At 46.6% G+C, this 18,684-nt stretch overlaps 1 protein-coding gene across 2 annotated transcripts in view; it reads right to left on the reverse strand.

The window, feature by feature from the left end:
- The window catches only part of LOC144152549 (endosome/lysosome-associated apoptosis and autophagy regulator family member 2-like), a 90,222-nt gene extending 76,103 nt beyond the window's left edge, over window positions 1-14,119 (reverse strand). Inside the window, exon 1 of one of the 2 annotated variants that reach the window (XM_077683848.1) lies at window positions 13,794-14,119. In XM_077683848.1, coding sequence (XP_077539974.1) covers window positions 13,794-13,892 — 99 coding nt within the window. In that variant the 5' untranslated portion in view covers window positions 13,893-14,119. The remainder of the gene's footprint in view (window positions 1-13,793) is intronic. The other variant, XM_077683847.1, reaches the window with a different exon arrangement.
- Between the last annotated feature and the right edge of the window lie 4,565 nt (window positions 14,120-18,684).

Raw genomic sequence — 18,684 nt, forward strand, 5'->3', positions numbered from 1 at the left:
ATCTACATTACCGTGTGTTTTACTTTACGTTTGATTTTACTGAAATACTTTTATTTTACTTTCATTTCACCGCCATAAAATAACTTTCTTTTGGCGCTTTTTGCCCTTAGTCGGCCTTGCGCCAATAACATCCACACATCATCATCATCATCATCGTCATCATCATCATTATCCTTCATTCTGCCATAACATAACACTATTACTGCTACATTCTTTGCGATTGTACGAATGAAGTAACCCTCGAACCTCAATATCAACTCGCGCCGTACACGTGGGCCCCAGAGCCACGCCAAAGTCGCTGCCGGAGCGCTTCAAGTTACCTCCCCGTCTCTATTCCCATCCAGCATAGCACAGATCGAATTAATTCAGCGTAGTCAACAGAAAAACGCAATGCAATGGAATACGATTCTCCGCGCCGTAGCGGCAAAAGGCGGGTTAATTCGAGTGCGCCTCGGGACCTAACCTTGCAGCCAAATGTCATACACGTGGTCGGGGCCTTTTCATTTTTGATCAAAAACAGCTGCCGGGGTTGGGTATCTCGTTCCTTCATCGTGTGCCGAGTATGGTGCAGCGATTTAACATCTCAGCCACGGCTGCGGATCGTAATAAACGGCGAAAGTAAAAGCCTGAATTCACGACTGTCAATATATTTCTATAAAAACAGCTGCCGGGGCTGGGGATCTTGTTCCACCATCGTGTGCCGAGTAAAGTGCAGCGATTTAACATCTCAGCCACCGCTGCGGATCGTGATAAATGGCGTACATAGAATTATACGCCTGAATGCACGATTGCCAATACATTTCTCTGTGTCTTGTGATAAGGTAATGGCGTTTACCCGGGGGCATTTGCGGAGTGCGAAGACCGCGAGCCTTTGTGTGAACTCTAATTGCGGTCGAATGAATAATGCTCTCTTTTAGTATCCGTGCGGGTACGTTGTTAACAATGGCTCTCGACTTTTCGCAATGAACAATGGTTTGCAATGAACAAAGAACCCTGGTACGTTTCGAAACTTCAGTACCATCCTCAGCGATATCAAATTTACCATTTACATCATTAGAGCTCACGACAAAAAACAAAAAAATCATCCAGCCATTTATTAGCATCATCGTCCAGTATAAATGAATCAAGCCATTATTTGGTCTTCGCCAAACGAAATTCCGAAATTTACGCCTTTCAGGGTCGCATTATCAAGGTCGCGTTTATTTTCCCGCCCATTGCTCGAGTCAGCTATACTGCGTATGTGATTACAGGACACGTGCGCGGTGTGTGCCGTACTTCTTGCGAGAACATATGAGTAATACCCGTGCCACACGTACACGAAAAATGACATTAAGTGTTTAAGACCTTAACATACCGAATGACATTAATCGGGCGGGCCGTGGTACACGCGAAAACGCGAAGGCGTTGAATGTGTTAGGCATGATGGTGATCATGACCAAAAAGAGAAATTCCCTCATATTTTAGAAGTCTTTAACGTTGAGAAAAATGTCTTACAAGGGTAAAATGTTTTTTTGTGAAAGAAAACAAAATAAAAAATAGTGTTTGTTTTTTTAATGGTACGAGCCGTTTTAAAAGTGGCTTCAGCAGCTGCCGTCGCCTGCCAGCGGTAGCCAAATCCGAAAAATGCAACACTAGTAACGCGACGTTTTGCCTTTTGCCGCTGTTTTAGTGAACTTCGTCTTCTTCAAAACTTCGCCACCAAGAGTGCACAAAAAATCGTCTTATTTCGAAGTTCAGCTGCCCTTCCTCGTCAACACTCTGGTGCTGAGAGTTTCGTTGGTTTCATTTGGTGTCCATCGCTTTCGACAGTATATATATATATAGCGAATCAGAATAGGAAATGAGGGGCTCGTTGAAAATAAGACAGAAATAAAGTTTGGCAGTCAAGAAAACCTCGGAAAGCAAAGGGGAGGATATGGTAGGTCATTGAAACAGATAAAGAACTTGGAAAGAAAGAAAGTGAAGAAAAAATGCCCGCCAGGTGGGATCCGAACCCACGACCTCCAGAATACCGGTCTGGTGCGATAACCACTACGCTACCAGCGGGGCTGTTTTTTCCCTTCCTCATATATATATATATATATATATATATATATATAGGTAGATTTAAGGCGTTCGTGAATGTGAACGAGTTGTGCTGAACTCCTTAAACCAGACATGACATTAGAGCGAATGGCATTAGATTTTTGTGTGTCGCAGCGAATTAATGCCATTAAAACGTAAAGCATTAAGCACTTAATATCATTTTTCGTGTACGTGTGGCACGGGTATAAAAAAAAGGCTGGCGTGACCAGCATAAACGACTCTGAATTTTTCTCCGCATTGTCTGCGCCGTATGCGGCTGCCGCGCAGTTTGCAGCGCACGCGTTATTTCATCGTCCGTATTTGCGAGCGCATCATCGTCTATAAAACACACCGGGGGAACACCTGCTGAAAGAACACTTGCGCGGGGGCTTTCGCCCTCTCTCTTTTTAAAAAGACCTCCCTCGCCCTCTCCTGGCCCTTTAAAAGGAAACGCAGCGACGAGTGCGACCAGCTGCAACTTCACGCCTCCTTTGTTCTTTGACAGGCATGCGGGCGCATGCGCTGTCACTGCTGCTAAGCTCGTGCGTCGTTCGTTCCTGTTCCCTCGTGTACCGCTACTGATTCCCGCCGGGAGCGCGGGACAACATTTGTCAGATTCAGCCGCACTAGAGTCCGGTGCGAATTGGGCCTCGATGCCAGCGCCGCCGATACAGGGCGGAGACGCACAACCTTTGAACGGTCCCGTGCCGCCGCTATTGGGTCAAAGTGCTCAACGGAATGTTCTTTTCGTTTCCCAGAAGACCCAGCAACGCGAAACATATACGATGATTCAAACTTCGCCAGTAAACAGTGTTGCGGCGATAATTTTTTGTGCGGTTTTGATACAATGACAATGACAGTGACCCAAAATGGCGGTGCCAGCGTGTCTCCACCCTGTACGGCGGACGCGTGAATCGAGGCACCCTATGGCGCAGTGCACAAGCCACTGTTATTCTAGTTCACAATACCACTGTCATTGACAATTTGAGGGGCGCGCGCATTGGGAAGCGCTGAGCGTGAAACGCCAGCCTATAATGCGGGATGTACTACTTTGTATAAATTTCACCTGAAGTGTCTGGGTTGTAGGGCAGATTGCGTCCGGAACATTTCACGTAGAAGAACAGTAACGGAGGAAGAAAGAAAAATAGCTGCTGCACGAATCGCCGACAATCGCTGCTGAAAACTGCCTGGTATTTTTATCCCGAAATCAATTATTTTCTGTTTACCGTAGTTACCTTTCATGATCTATAACTGATGTTGCGTTAAGTAAATGCTGTTATATTTATTCTGCTTAAAGTGTTTTTGCGCTCGTTTTAAGTGCGAATGCACTTTATAAGCGACCCCAAACCATCCACCGCCGCCGGCGGCGGCGGCGGCGGCGTCGGCGGCGTCCGCAGTGCTCCTCTATATTTAAAAAAGAAACAGCATCCGGCGCCAGGTTTCGATCCGAGGACTTTGCGGCCGCAGCGCGACGCGCTACCGACTAAGCCACGGAAGCCACGCTGATATCAGTGTGAGTAACGCGCCTTATATCTTTAACGCATTCAAACTACGTCGTCAGCGGCGTGCGTTGGCGACTCAGCGGCGTTATAGCGGCTTGATAACTGCGTGGTGTACACGTGATACTACAAACCCGATGGAAGAGATGGAAGAGAAGGCGGCGAGGCGGTGGGCTGCGGGGGCCGAGCGCAAGCGCCGCAAGCGGGCCGACAACCGTGCATTCGCACTTTCACATTCTCCCCCTCGGGGAAATGCGGGGGGAATTTTTTTGTTATTGTGGTCATTTTGTTGATGAAGTAATGTGTATTGGTACTTCGTATAGTCATGTGTTTTCTCATTGGTATTTCTGTGTTATAAAGTATTCACTATTGCGTCAAACGTTTCTTCTCCCTTTTTTTCTTTTCCTTCTTTCTTTTTTTAACTTGAACAATGAATTAAACGCTGGTTTGTAATAGTGTACAAAGTAATATTCTTTGGATGTATGTCTGCCGGTTTGGTGCATTTGTTTGTAAATTGTACGCTTATAATAAGTCTAAACAGCTAATTTTAATCATCATCATACATCCAATAATAAGAGGTCCCCTCGGCAGCGCTTCCCTTTGGGACCTCTTTCTGTATTACTCCAATGTACTTGTATACTTTCATGAAATTAATAAACTTTGAAACTTTGCAGGCCGCAACTGTGTTCTCCACGTACGCCTACGTACAGTCATGGACAAATGAAAGGAGTAAGAATATGAATAAGAACACACAAAATCAAAGAATATGGACTGCGGAGATAAAATAACGGCCCACTAGTGGTATATTTGGAAAGACACATATTCAAACTTTGTTACTGTAACAAAGGCACGCGACAATTAAACTTGCACGGAAAGGCATCACGCTTTGTGTGCTCCCGTTCATATTTTCGCGTTCGCGTTTCATTCCTCCATGACTGTACACTCACACTCATTTAAATGTGTGGAATGTCCTGTGCCTCTTCCGTCTCACTTACCCTCGCTCCAAGCTGAGTTGTTTGAATGCACAGATTATCGTTACAGGAGTTAGATGCTAATTGCAGTTGCGTATACAACGCGCTTCAATAGATGAAGTCGTGCTTGTAACTGAACGCCGGCTCATGTCGCATACGCGGGTTCGTTGAGCCAAAGTACTTTGTATGTGTACCGGCAGCGACGGAGCTAGCGGCGGAAAAGAACTGCCTTACTGCGCATTGCCCACCACCCAACCTTCTTTCCCAAATACCTTGTACCAAGCGCACTCCCAGCGTCGTTAGGGCCGACACCACAAGTGGGAACCCTTACTGTTCACTTGTGCCAATCCGCACCTAAGCGGCGCAGGTCCGTATTAAAGGAGCCAATAAGACAAAATGCTCTGACATTAAGAACAAACGCGTGTTAAGGACATATTAGTAGAAATTAAGAAAAAGAAATCGGCGTGGGCAGGGCGTGTAATGCGAAAGAAAGGTAACCGTTGGTCATTAAGGGTAACAGAGTGGATCCCTAGAGAAGGCAAGCGTTGCCGGGGGCGGTAAAAAGTTAGGTGGGCAGACGAGATCAAGAAGTTTGCGGGGATAAATTGGTCGCAGTTAGCACAGGACCGGGGTAATTGGAGACTAGCGTGAGAGGCCTTTGCCCTGCAGTGGGCATATAGATAGGCTGATGATGATGAAGACAAAATACAAGACAAAATACAACTTCGTTCAATCTGAAAGAACCAGCCTTTGGTAACCTGGTCTAAGTTTGCAGCCACAAGAGACGTTTCTTTAACCAAAACTAAAAAGCAAGTGATTGAAAAACTTTCAAATTTCGCGCTATAGTGATGTAGTGTGGGCAGGAGTGACGTAGAATGAGCCAGCAATAAAAACATAGTCAAGTGTGTCAACTACACGTTAGTGTTCAAGTGATACGATCAAAAGGAGACCAGAGGCCTCGCTACAATCGCCCAGTAACGTTTCTCGGCGGCGATTTAGTCTGTTGCCGCTAATCGCACAAGCTAGATTCTGTGACATCATAAAGTCTGCGGCCGCTAATCGCACAAACAAGATTCCGTGACGTCATAGCAAACTCGCCGGAACGCGGCTGAGTATAGTCGCCATTGCCGCGTTTGTTTTATTTAATATCTAAGTTCTTTATTTGAAATTTGTGACAAAACTGCTATCATAGTTATTGGGACGAAGCCGTCCTTTTCGATAAACCAAACTTGTGTTTTGTCTTCATAGCCCCTCTAACCGCTTATTTCGTCCCGTACCGTAACCTTGCTGGCGGCGGACCACCGACGTTGTAGTTCCTCCAGGCCAGCAGTCACGTTTTCGTCCGGGCAGACAACGTGCGGTCCCTACTAACGCTAGCGCCCACGCTAGGGTAGGCCGAACCTTATTACATTGAACGATCTGTGGCCTCCCTTAACTGGTGGCTCGTCAAGGCTATGCGCCGTTCGAAAAAGAAGAGGACACAGCTGACTGGTGAATCCCCTGAGGAGGTATACGTGCCATCGGAATTTTCGGCGTCTCTGTTCCCGGCGCTGACTATTTTTAATGTTTAATATCTGTGCTAATGATGCCCACGCATGCACACACAAACCCTCAGATGTTTAAAGATGGGTCGGGCGTTTTGAATGCTTAATAACTGTGGTAGTTTGTATAGGCCTGCCCTCTTCCTGAAACGGAAGATGGGGCGAGTTGGTACATAAATAAAGAATAAACAGTGGGAAACGACAACCGATTTGATCGATTGGGCGGTTTAACGTGCTGAAGCTGCGCCTATGCTATGGGGCGCGCCGTAGTGGAGGAATCCGAAATAATTTGGATCCCCTGCAGGGGATTGATTGATTGATTGATTGATTGATTGATTGATTGATTGATTGATTGATTGATTGATTGATCGATTGATTGATTGATTGATTGATTGATTGATTGATTGATTGATTGATTGATTGATTGATTGATTGATTGATTGATTGATTGATTGATTGATTGATTGATTGATTGATTCATTCATTCATTCATTCGTTCATTCATTCATTCGTTCGTTCATTGTAGAGTTTAACGCGCCGACGCAACGCAGGCGATGAGCGCGCCGTAGTGGAGGGCTCCGGATTAATTTTGACCACCTAGGGATATTTAACGTGCGCCGAAATCTCGTACACACGGGCGTTTTTTTTTTTTTTTTTGTTTTTCCCCTTTATCAGAAAAGCGGACGCCGCGGCCGGGAATCGAACCAAGTCCAAATTGGACTCAGCAGCACAACGCCTTAGCGACTGAGCCACCGCGGCGGGGGCAAAATGACAAACACAAGGTTCAGGAGGGTACGAACAGGCGCAGCGCAACTGAAATTCTCAAGTGAGCGCAGTGCCTTTTCATGCCACGCACGTAGCCAAAAAGAAAGGAAAGAAAACAGCAGCTACGGATGATTACAAACTTCGTGGAACTCCTTGCTTTGTGGAAAATGCTGAGGAGTTATTTTTTCCTAGCCCCGCCTCAAACTGACAGGAGAAATGCAATAGAGAATATTTCAGTAATCCGTTGATTCGACGGGCACTTGGAAATGCACTCTTTGAAAATTCAAGCCCGTAGTTCATCCCCAGCTTCTCATATTCTAGTTTAATGGGGCAACCTTTGAAAAAAGCATGTAAACTTGAAGGCAGGGAATAACGAAGACAGACGGGTGCGTATAACGCTTCAGTGTCGACCAATCCTCCTACGTTACTAATAATGCCCAATACGTAGACCTTCAAATAAAAAGTTACGAGGCCACCGGCACCCTCCTTATAAGGTGTGCTTATTGCGAAAGCATTAGCGTTCAATTTTTCCACCTGTCCTCTCATTATTACCATCACCATTTTCCATTTGCGTCATCATCTTCTCTCCGAGGCGAAGAGGACATTTTGCGGCAACTTAATCGGCTACTGGCTTAACGCTGGCTCTGTAATTAGCCTTTGACGCTCTTTGCCCATAGCTGCTATAGCGCCATAAAACATCCATCATCATCATCATCATAATCATAATCATAATCACCATCCTCGTCATCGTAATTAGCTTGCTCAAATTACTCACGTGGGCCTCAGAGCATGTCTGTAACCCATGCTGCTAAGGCAAAGCCCACAACGCGTTCACAGGGTCTATCATGAATCAGAGCCATACAGCTGTGGTGGTGTTGAAAATGCGCGCTGGCCTCACATTCCGTATAAGCCCGGAGTTCCAACCCCAAGCGCAAATTTACCAAACTTGCTTTTTAACTCAATTAACTCAGTAGGAGCTTTCCCGAGAAAGCTATAGCGTCACTCCTAACATTAGTTCACTCGTCTTTTATTCTTTGGGTCACGGGTCATTTTAAGTGTGATCTCTTGTCCACGACCCCGAATTTTCAACCTACCGGATTAAATAATGATTTAGCGTTAATAAAAAGAATGTAACATAGTTAGTTCGTACACATCTTGGTTTGAACTGTCCATACCAGAAACAAACATCCGCTTCTTTTGGAAGCTGGTGCATGCGTTCAAAGAAAAAAGAATCGTGGAATTTCCTCCCGTTCAAGGAATTCTTGCGGGAAGTTCGGGATTGCTCGTGGTTTGTGGACGCTGTACAATTGGCACTGTAAAACTTTCCGCTAAATAATTCCGTAAAAGTTCGCTTATTTCGTTTTTATCTAATACGTCAATTTCCGAAACTTTAAAAATTTTGTAAGATATTCTACGTCACCCTGAATCATTCTATAATTACTTTAGAAATGCAAAATTAAGTGCTTCTAGATTTAATTCTTGGTGCAGGTTAGGTGGCGCACTGTTTTTTAAAAATGGGTTACTTTTTTATCGATAGTTTCCGCATTGTTATAAAGGAAGAAGTTAAACAAATGTTAAAAACCGGTAGTTTTCCTTGGAGCTCTGCGGCTAAGCTTTGAAAACTCGTCGGTCCTTTCACCCTCCTGCCATTCTAATAGCTAGAAAAACAAAAACAAAAATTCCTAAAAAAAACATACATACATTTGAATAGCAGGAACAGTTGATTTTTGATTTTTTTTTTCTCGTGGACAAAAACAAGACATGCTCAAGAAAGTAACTAGACATGTACACAAGAGCGAGATTTTGAAAACCACTGTGGAAACAGCCCGATTCATATTTTGAGATAGTCATCGCTACATTTGAGTTCGCCGTTAACCCAAGTTATACTTCGTGTAACAGTCAGTTACCACAGCGTACTGCGTGATATGGGGGACTCTTTTTCGATGTGTTATCAGAAAAGCCATCTCGCTCTAGCTTATTACTGGCTCGCTGTAGTAACTCACTCTTTTCTACGCCTTTGCGTTTGCTGTTTACTTTCCCCGGTGGGCTGTTTTACGTGGTTCGTGCGGGCATTGTGTGGACATTGAAGGTATTGTCTGGCGTGTTGACTGCTCTGAATGCAAAAGCCGGCTCTGTTTCAGACAATGTTTCCCGCTTTGTTTTTGTTGCACTTAAGCAACATAACGAGTAAAGTAAAACTCAAATGAACGAGGGGTAGTAATGTTATTAGTGCGCCGACGATTTTCTGTGCACTTTCGATTAAAGAAGCACAAGCGAACAGAAGCCGTCCTTGAGGCATTGAAGCAGACGGATGAAGTCATTGACCTCGCATATCGCCATGCGCGCAGCTTGCGGGCATTAACCTAACCTTCAACATAAATCCCACAATCCAATTACAAAAAAGCACAGGCCATAGAGAGAGCGAGAGAGAGAGAGGGGGGGGGGAGAGAAAGAAGGGGAAGAGATAAAGAATTTCGGCGTTCTTCATCAAGTCTGAAGGACAGGCGCGTCTGTCATAACGCCATTGCAGAGACTAGGAAAACGAATTCAATCGCTTGCTAAACGCACCATTTTTAGCGCATGCGCTGTCAGAGTCCTGACGTCACAATGAGGCATCCGCTTGCTGTGTTCCCTTCAGTTCATTCTCCGGCAGAGGTGGCGTCGTGTTCAGCGCAATTTTTTTACTGCTAGTGTTGTCATTTTAGCAGCACAACTTCAACCTATCTTAACAGACAGAGGCTGACGACGAACCGGGGTTCGAAGTGGAGGGCTCCGGATTAACGATGACTCCCAAGAGATCCTTAACGGTCCCCGAAATCTCGATGCACGGGCGTTTTCGTATTTCACGACGTCAAAAAAAAAAAAAAAAAAACGGCTCCGATGCAGGGATCTAACGCTCGTTTTTAGGCTCAGTGGCAGAACGCCTTGTTCATTGAGCCACCGTTATACAACATCTAGTGTCGGGTCTATATAACGAAGGTAAATACGTACCCAAGATGCTACCACTATTTCGAGTAGTTTGCAGCGCAACAAATATAGACGCGGGAATTTTTAAAAATAGAAGAGCGAACATCCGCCGAGTTCAAGGAACGAAAAAAGTAAAACTCGAGGAAATGCAGAAACTAGACGTTTAAAGCGACAATCGGCCTCTAAACACGGTGCTTCGTGCAGTCGTCAGATCTGTCGTTGTCAAGTCCTCCAGCTGCCGACATGCTCCAACAACTCGAACGCTGTTCCGCTTTCACGCTACTCTCTTCGTTACGCAGTGCAAATTCCAGGTGGAGGCGGATGCCTCTGACGCACAGATAGCTCTAAAGGTTAATTCATGTTAATTTACGCTTGCCCTCCACAAACAAACAAAAAACGCGAGCTGCCTCCTTCCAGCCTTAGTTTAGTAACCCTGGTGACAAGAAAAGATCAGAAAAGAAGCAGGGGTTTTCAGATTGTCATTACTCCCGAGAAACCTCATTCTTGCCTCACGTCGCTGCATCCTTTCCCAACGTCAGCCCACTCTCCTCATTTCTCGTGAATACCTACCGCTTTATTACACAGCTGGCGTTAAGGCGGGCAAAATTGCTGATCACACATATAACTGCAGCCTTTCAGCTCACCCCCCAAACCCTTTCAATCAGTGGCATAGGTCGAAAAATGTACAAATCATCACATCATCACATCGTCGTCGCCGCCGTCATCCTCATCATCATAATCATCCACAGCGTTATCAATGACCACCATCATTACAACCACCGTCATCATCGTAATCATCATCATCATCATGTCAACGTCGTAGAAATAATAATAATAATAATAATAATAATAATAATAATAATAATAATAATAATAATAATAATAATAATAATAATCCACCATGAACATCATCATCATCATCATCATCCTGTTTCTGTCCACAGCAGAACGAAGGCCTCCTCTCACCGGTTGCCCCTACCTTCCCTGTTGAGCGATGCCCTACAGTCCGTTCTTTGCCTCCGAATTTCCTTACTTCCTCCCACCATCCAGTTAATGGTCTCCCCCTACTTCTAGTTCCGTCTGTTGATAGCCACTGTGTTATCCTAGCGGAACAATCATCGGATATCACCGGAAACGCCGCCGGAAGCATTGTATATATTCATTTCTCCCTTTGTTATTCCTCGTGATTGTAGTACCATTGACCTTGACGAGACTGCCGCGTAAATATTTACGTGTGCTCGTTTCCGTTCCATCATCATTGCTTCAAGAACGCATCTTTTCCGCCCGCAACCGCCTTTTCTATGTGGAATACAATTCAATGCGATTAACTGCCATCTCCCCCCCCCCTTTTTTTTTTTTGTTTCAGGCAATCTAGACATATATCTAGGCAAAAAGCTGTAGGTGGAACCTTGAGAGGAACATGGACGCTGTCATTTGTTTACCGCTCTTGCCTACCGGGCACGTACATTTTCGTTTTGTTCAACGTTTAGGCCATCATTACTTTCTTCAGCGTTATGCACGTCTGGCTAGCAGTCTTGCTAAATGTTGTGGTAAGCGTATTTGACTGACTATTGACATACGTTTTGCACACTGCGAACTTCAGACGCCCTTTCACGCTTGGCGTTCGTGAGCAACCCGAAATTCTGTACCGGTCACAAACACGCACTAGTTTTTTTTTTTTTTTTTCAAATTCGACCAGTTATATAGATACAGTAGACTCGCGATAGTTCAGACTCGAAGGGAACCCAGCATTTTGTTTGAATTATAAGAAGTTCTCATAAATATGACTCGGGGCAACATACCAACTTGTGTTGTAATGAAAAATTCACGTATATTCATGACACAAGATTCACGCACAATACTGAAGTGCTATTCACACTTAGAACAAGAATATATCACAAATGAATGACTGCTTTGCTTGCATGAGAGTTGACCGAGGGTTACGCGTGCCATTTTCGAACAGGACGCGCCGGCCCGCCTAGCTGCAGGGATTCTTTCTTTTCTTTCTTTCTCTCTCTTTCTTTCTTCCTTTCGTTCTTTTTTTTTCTTTCTTTCTCTCTTTCTTTCCGTCTTTCCTTCCTTCCTTCCTTCTTCCTTTCCTTTCGTTCTCTTTCTTTCTTTCTTTCTTTCTTTCTTTCTTTCTTTCTGTCTTACATTCCTTCCTTCCTTCTTCCTTTCCTTTCTTTCTCTTTCTTTCCTTGTTTTTCATTCATTCATTCATTCATTCATTCATTCATTCATTCATTCATTCATTCTCTTTCTTTCTTTCTTTCTTTCTTTCTTTCTTTCTTTCTTTCTTTCTTTCTTCCTTAATCCACATGCGGTTTTGGTCGCGTGCGGTTTCGATTTGACACATTTATGCTAGTAGTCGGCTATATTTGTGAGTTAGTGATATAAAGTTGCAATGGACAGCTAGAAACGGCAAATGTAGCAGATATTTTCCGCCAAGAACAGGCAAAAAGTATGATTTGACCGAATGTGCACATAGAGCAGTTTGAATTAAGCGGCTTCAAAATACAGTGCACACCCGTTAAGAAGAACTCGGTTAAGACGAACGCTATGGTTAAGACGAACAACATTTTTGCTCTCTGCAATGTTTACAATGCAAAAAACATCCGCTTAAGACGAATTTCTGATAATATGAACAAATGTTTACGGTCCCTTTGAGTTCCTCTTAACAGGGGTCACTGTACATTAAAAACATAGCGGCCCAAACACAATGTTGAAATTTGTTTGAATTAACCGAAAGTTCGAATTATCCGAGTTAGAATTCAACAATTGGGATTGATCCGCGCGAGGTACGGGACCGACTTTTAACCGCGCGTGAACGCACGTGGTAGTTACCACCTAAAAGCGAGCGCTATTTTGTTCACTCTGTACTTGAACTGTGTCGTTAGAAACATTTTACGACCTTCGCATCGCACGGAAACGCAATTTTTCAAAACGAGTGCTCGAAAGGTAACAGTTAGAGCGTCACAGGTCATGACAAGCTTGCTGCATCATTTTCTGCATACAGGTGTCAACTCTGGCTCCGTTCAAGCCAGGAATGTACGACTGGCGAATTCTTTTCAGGTGCATAGGAGCATATGCATTGACTTAAGCGACACGTGAACACTTGGTGGCGTTATTATAAAGTAACTGCGGCCATAAGGCGCAAAATGTCTGTGCATTCTAGAGTGCTTTTTCTGGAAATCAAAAGAGAGAAAAAAAAAAGAACCTGCTGCGTGCTTGAGTACGAGCACTTTCAAATAACAAAGTGTGAGTAAGCATACACTCTTACGAAATGTGCATTGTATCGGCGCTGTAAGCACAGCTCGCTAGCAGCAGTGATTTATCGCGGTCTTCACATGTGTCGCAAGCCGGGGATTTGATTTTAGCACGTTGAGGGGCTGCTTCAGGGGCTACGAAGGAGCCAACATTGTACCGGAAGCCACACGACTGCTTCCTCGTCAACAGCGGGTGCAGTAAAAAAAAAGCAACAGAACCTGTCTCGAGAACAACGGATGTCGCAAGGCAGTTTGGATATCTCTGCTGTCCCGGCAACAGACGCCACGTCGTACGTACAGGGCCCGGCTAAGGGGCGCACGCGCAATGCGCTCGCACTGGGGCCCCGCACGGTTAGGCTTAGCCGTCCGGCAGTCCGACTGAAGTGCGCATTTTTACGACCACGTTCTGAGACCATTTGCTCTCCCCCGCACAAAGGCGTCGCACGAGGGAACCGAAAACGCCACGCCTGTCAGGCATCGCCGACGGCCGCAGCTGGCGTCGCGGCAGGCGTGCGTCGTTTTTCCGCTTTTGAGCGGTCATTCGCGCGTCTAAGCGTTGTTTATCAATGCTTCGCAGCCAGGTTCAATGTGCTATCGAACGCGACGCGCGACACGGACCGAAACTCGACATCGAGCAAAGAAACGGGCTGCAGACTAATCCAACCTGACGCACCCAGCTTCACCCGGCGCGCGAAAGCTTTAGGGAGAAACGCTACTTACAGGTTGACACGCCGGCAGTTCGTCTGCCCCGCACGACTCCAGGGACATGAGGAGAAGGAGCCCGAGCGGGGCGACTGCGGCCAGCGCACTGGGCGGCATCGTCTCCGGCGAATGGTTCGCGCTTTCGCGTCGCCGGGCCCACGGTGTGACGAACGGGACGAGCTTAGTCGCCGGAGGGCGAGGACACAATCACCCGCTGGACATGATGATCGCCCCGGGGTCTTTTCTTTGTGCTGCACGCTGCGGGGTCGAGCCACGTAGGGTCCGCTGCGCTCACAGCGGCACGCTGCCGGTGTGCGGGCGGCGATGGTGGCGCCGCGCTGCTTGCGGCGGAGACAGCTGGAACTGGAGCGGCGGCGGCGGCAGTGGCGACGGCTGACGACGATGCATGCGCAAAGCGCTGCTGCGGGCGCAGACCCGGAGCAAACCTCGGTTAACCGCTCGGTCGTCTGGCGCGGCAGGCGTCGACGAGCGAGGCGTCGTCTGCTCTAAGCGTCGCACCACTGTTTCCGCTGGTCTCTTGAAAGCTGGCGCATTGAGTCCCAGCGAACAACCACCGCTGACGACGGCCGAATTTTGATTCTGCTTTATCTTCTTCTTCTAAAAGGAGGTTGCGCGTGCCACGAGCGCTAGTATAGCCGGAACATTAAAAAAGCCAAATTTAGCTTTCACCCGCAGGCAGGTAAACCTTTCTCCTGAAGTCATCGCCCTTGCGGAGGGCTTCGTACAAACTTAAATGACCTCTTACTTCTTATCCTCCACGAATGTCCCCTGAACCCGTGGTTTTATTTACAGCGAAAATGTTACAGCAGCAATTCCCACTGAACTTCGAAAACGTCGCCATACGCCATCAAAAAAAAAAAAAAAAACATTTATCCTCATTGTCATCATCATCTTAGCGATGCAAGAAGTTGCTCAAAAAGCTGAATGGCATCAATCTATAATCATTGATAACTGATGACATCAATCTATAATTCTTTTCCGATTCTATCACGTAATTGCGTGGCCGTTTTTTCCACTTCGATTTTACAGACTCATCTCATAGTAATATGAGGTGGGCGAACTAGCCCCAAAAAGCTGCCCCGTTTCTTGGCCATTCCCCCACGTGGGTATGTGCCACAAGTGAAGGGGCAGCGGGCTCGGGCATCGCACGACAGCCAGAGGCGATTGAACTGGAAAGGCTTGAAAAAACGCGTGCCTTTGGGTGAAAAAAGAACCCTTTGCTCCAAATAGGCATCTTGCGCGAAGCCAGCGCTGTGGCAAGCGCTAAATTTAAGGAAAGGCCAGGAATCATCGCTGGTTCACCTGGTATATATACTAGTTAAGGGCGACAGGTGTGATGCCAAAAAAAAAGGAGGTCGACGATCGCCTGACCGGTGGTGCCGCCATCAGTGATATCGTTAATTAAATTGATGTCACTCTCGTTTACGACACATCATATCGGCTTCGAGTGACGTCACTACCCCTGACATTCATGCATTGCAGCACACTGAAGCACCAGTGGTTGCACAACTAACGGATTCTCCGGCTGTACATAAACTGAAACGAGAAGGTGAAGGCACGCGAAGGAGGTTCGCAGGGTGTAGTCAAATACCACTCGCAGCATCATTGGCCTATAAACACGTCTTCAGTGCGAGCATGTCTGAAATCTTCTTTTCTGCATTGAAACGAAAGGTTTTTTGGACCAATGGCGCCCTGTGTAAAAACTAATGCATTTCCCCATAGACGGGTTGGTCGACCGAAAAGCTCCGATAAGATCTCTGGACACACGGCGCGTGCGCGTAAAACCGGGCTTCTACTGTGTGAAAACGGTTTCTCCAAACACGCGAAAAAAAGGAACGGTTCTATAGATAAGACAATAAACGCACCAATCATGAAGAAGCAGTAGAATAGTGTACCTTCATCTCATAAACTACGCATCGGTATACAATTAGACCGTTCGTAGATGCGTTTACTTATTGCGCGAAAAATTGTCGCCTAGGCTCGTTCTTCGGTTGCGATTTGGGCCTTTCAGTGTTTGACAATGGATTGGACGCACTTTTTAGCAAAGGTTTTGACGCAGTTTTGATAGAAATCTTCCGCGCTTCTCTCAACTTGCTTTACGAAGTAATGGTAAAGTTCTTTTTTTTTTAACCTCAGTCGGAAATGTGGTCGATCCATTGGTAGAGTACTCAGCTTTGAAAAGTAATATCGCCTGTTACGTAGTGCAGGAGGTGGAAGAAAAATTCATCACGGCTTGTAGATTTCGTTGCAATATCAACACAAGAAGAAGAAAAAACTTCCCTCCGTTTCCCTCACGTACTCACACAGGCACGTATACCCTAAAGGGGATAGGCCAAAAACAAGAACTTCAACCCCTTGTGACCTACGTAGACCTTGAAGGTTGCCTTCCTTGCTTGCTTGCTTGCTTGCTTGCTTGACTGATTGACGCAACGCAGGCGAAGCGGCGTACCGTAGTGGAGGGCTCCTGAATTAATTTTGACCACCTTACGATCTTTAACGAGCGCCGAAATTTCATACACACGGGCGTCTTTGCTTTCCGCCTCCATCAGAAAAGCGGCCGCCGCGGCCTAGAATCGAACCCGCGACCTTGTGCTCAGCAGCAGAACGCCTTGCCACTGAGCCATCGCCGCGGGTGCCTTGCTTGCTTGCTTGTAAATTCGAAGGTTCATTTTAGATGCGACTGCATCTCATTCACTCGCCTTGTCCCTGCATCCTGCGTCGGCGTTGTTGTCGGCGTCCGCCCCACCCCCATTCTCCTCGCCGCGCCAGCTGCTCTCTCCGCGGCTCACCCCCTCTCCTCTCCGATAGCGAACACTCTCTCGCGAGGGGCATTGGATTGGATTCGATTGGCTTGGCTTGGATTGGATTGGATTTGATTGGATTAAAGTGGATTGCGTTGCGTCATAGCCGCGGCAGACGCACTGGCGCCGGCTCGTCCCCTCACCGTTATGTGCGCTATAAAACGCGGTGCCTGCGCCGCTCCGCTCCATCGTTCCAGCGCCGTTCCTCCGCTTTCCAACGCTGCAACGTGAACCCCCTATGCGTCGCATCTACACAGGGGTTACCGCGAGGGGAGGTGGGAGTTTTTTTTTTTTTTTTGGTAGTACACGCACTCGACAAGTTCTTTGACTTTGGAAACTCAGTTTGCCAGTACAAGTGCATCTTCCGCTCCTCAACTGGTGCATGCGTAGCAAATGGCGCGTATTTTAAATGCACCAAACACTTCGGTCAGAGGTGAGGCGTGCTTGTTGCTGACATAGCGTGTGTGTGTTGCTACCGGGACCACTCAGTCCACTTGGATGTGCGTGCATATGACGGCATACGCTTCGACATCAAAGACGCCAAGCGGAAAAAAAGTGAGGGAGGGGCGCGTGGCCGACGGTCGAGCTTATATTGATTGCAGTTCGCGACGCTGTCGACGCTGCCCGGCCGCACCTATAGGAAAGCCGCTCCGCGCATGGGCGCGACATTTCCTGCACCCGTCGCTTTTTTTCTTTCGCAGCTGTCAGCTTAGGCAGCGCCGGGAGGAGAGGAAGTGTTTGTTCATAAACCATGCCACTGTGTACGCGCTGCAGAGTTTGGCAAAGTGCGCAGCCATGTTGGGAGTTGTCTCGACTCTTTCTTTCTTACTCTCTTTTTCTAGCTCCTGTTCGCTCAACTTTTGCAGCGACGTAATTCCAAGCTTTGATCGATGCTTCCTCGGGGCGAGTTAACCTGTGAGTGGAAGGGGAACGGGCAGAAACGGGTGCATTAGGGGGTAACCTTTTTTTTCTTCGTTGTTGTTGTTGTTTTCTTTCGATTTAGCGAGTAATTAGAGAACAGCCTTACCCCATTTTTTTCTACGTGTGGCCAATATTTTCGCTTTCCCTTCATCCGTCATTTCCAGCTCCCGCTTGTGGTGTCAGATCAAGCTTTGTGAGTGTTCGTGGAGAAAAAAAAGTAGGCCGCAGTGTGAAGTCTTACAAATGAAGAAGAATGCGAGCCAGGTTTTCACGTAAATATAATACATTGTCTTCTTACTCCTTTCGTTTTCTTTTCTGCGACGTGGTTCTAAGCGTGATGAAGGAGCAGGAGGAGCAGGATGAGAGCTGGGGAAAGGAAGAGGAAACATTTGTTGAATAAATGATAGGGGCGTTTGCAATTGTTTTATCCTCTAGATCTTTTTGAAGGATCTTATTGATTTCCGCTATGATGGTTTCTTTTATTCATCATCATCATTATGAGGTTTAATGCGCCGACTACACTCAGGCGATGAGGCGCGCCGTGGCTCCGGATTAATTTTGACCCCCTGGGGATCTTTAAGGTGTGCTGAAATCTCGAACACATGAGTATTCTTGCTTTTAGCCCCCATCAAAAAAGCGGCTGCCGCGGGCGGGAATCGAACCCGCGTCCTTGAGCAGGGCCCGTTTGCCCGTACGCATAAGTTCCCACCTACAATAAGACGGCGACCACCGACTACGATAAGTCGAAGACAGCCGCGGCAAATAAGTTGGTTGCCGGAATCGCCGCACGTGACCATCCAGGGACAACTTATTGGGTACCAGCGAAATTTATGTACCTAGCCATCGAGTACCTAGCTGATCACACGGATGCAAAATCTAGGGGAAACGCTACGAAAACGAAACCGACTGAAAAGTCAACCATCGGCGGCCAGAAAATCAGCTCGCAGTACGCCAGAAAGCCAAGTGGGCGTCACCTAGGCCGGTTATAGTTAAAGAAAACGCTGCTGCATTTTGCCGACAGTCGTCTGCTTTAGAAGCTGCGATCGTTGTGAAATAGACCAAACATTGTCAGTTAAATTGCTCCACAGTTGGAACCTTGTTGTCTGAGATCTACAAAAATACCCCCACACACAACCACTTCCCGTGGCGCGACTACACATCAAGTT

This window comes from Haemaphysalis longicornis, unplaced genomic scaffold (assembly GCF_048455015.1).
Source record: "Haemaphysalis longicornis isolate Haplotype H1 unplaced genomic scaffold, Haemaphysalis longicornis Haplotype H1 scaffold_9, whole genome shotgun sequence".
In the NCBI taxonomy this organism is placed as follows: domain Eukaryota; kingdom Metazoa; phylum Arthropoda; class Arachnida; order Ixodida; family Ixodidae; genus Haemaphysalis; species Haemaphysalis longicornis.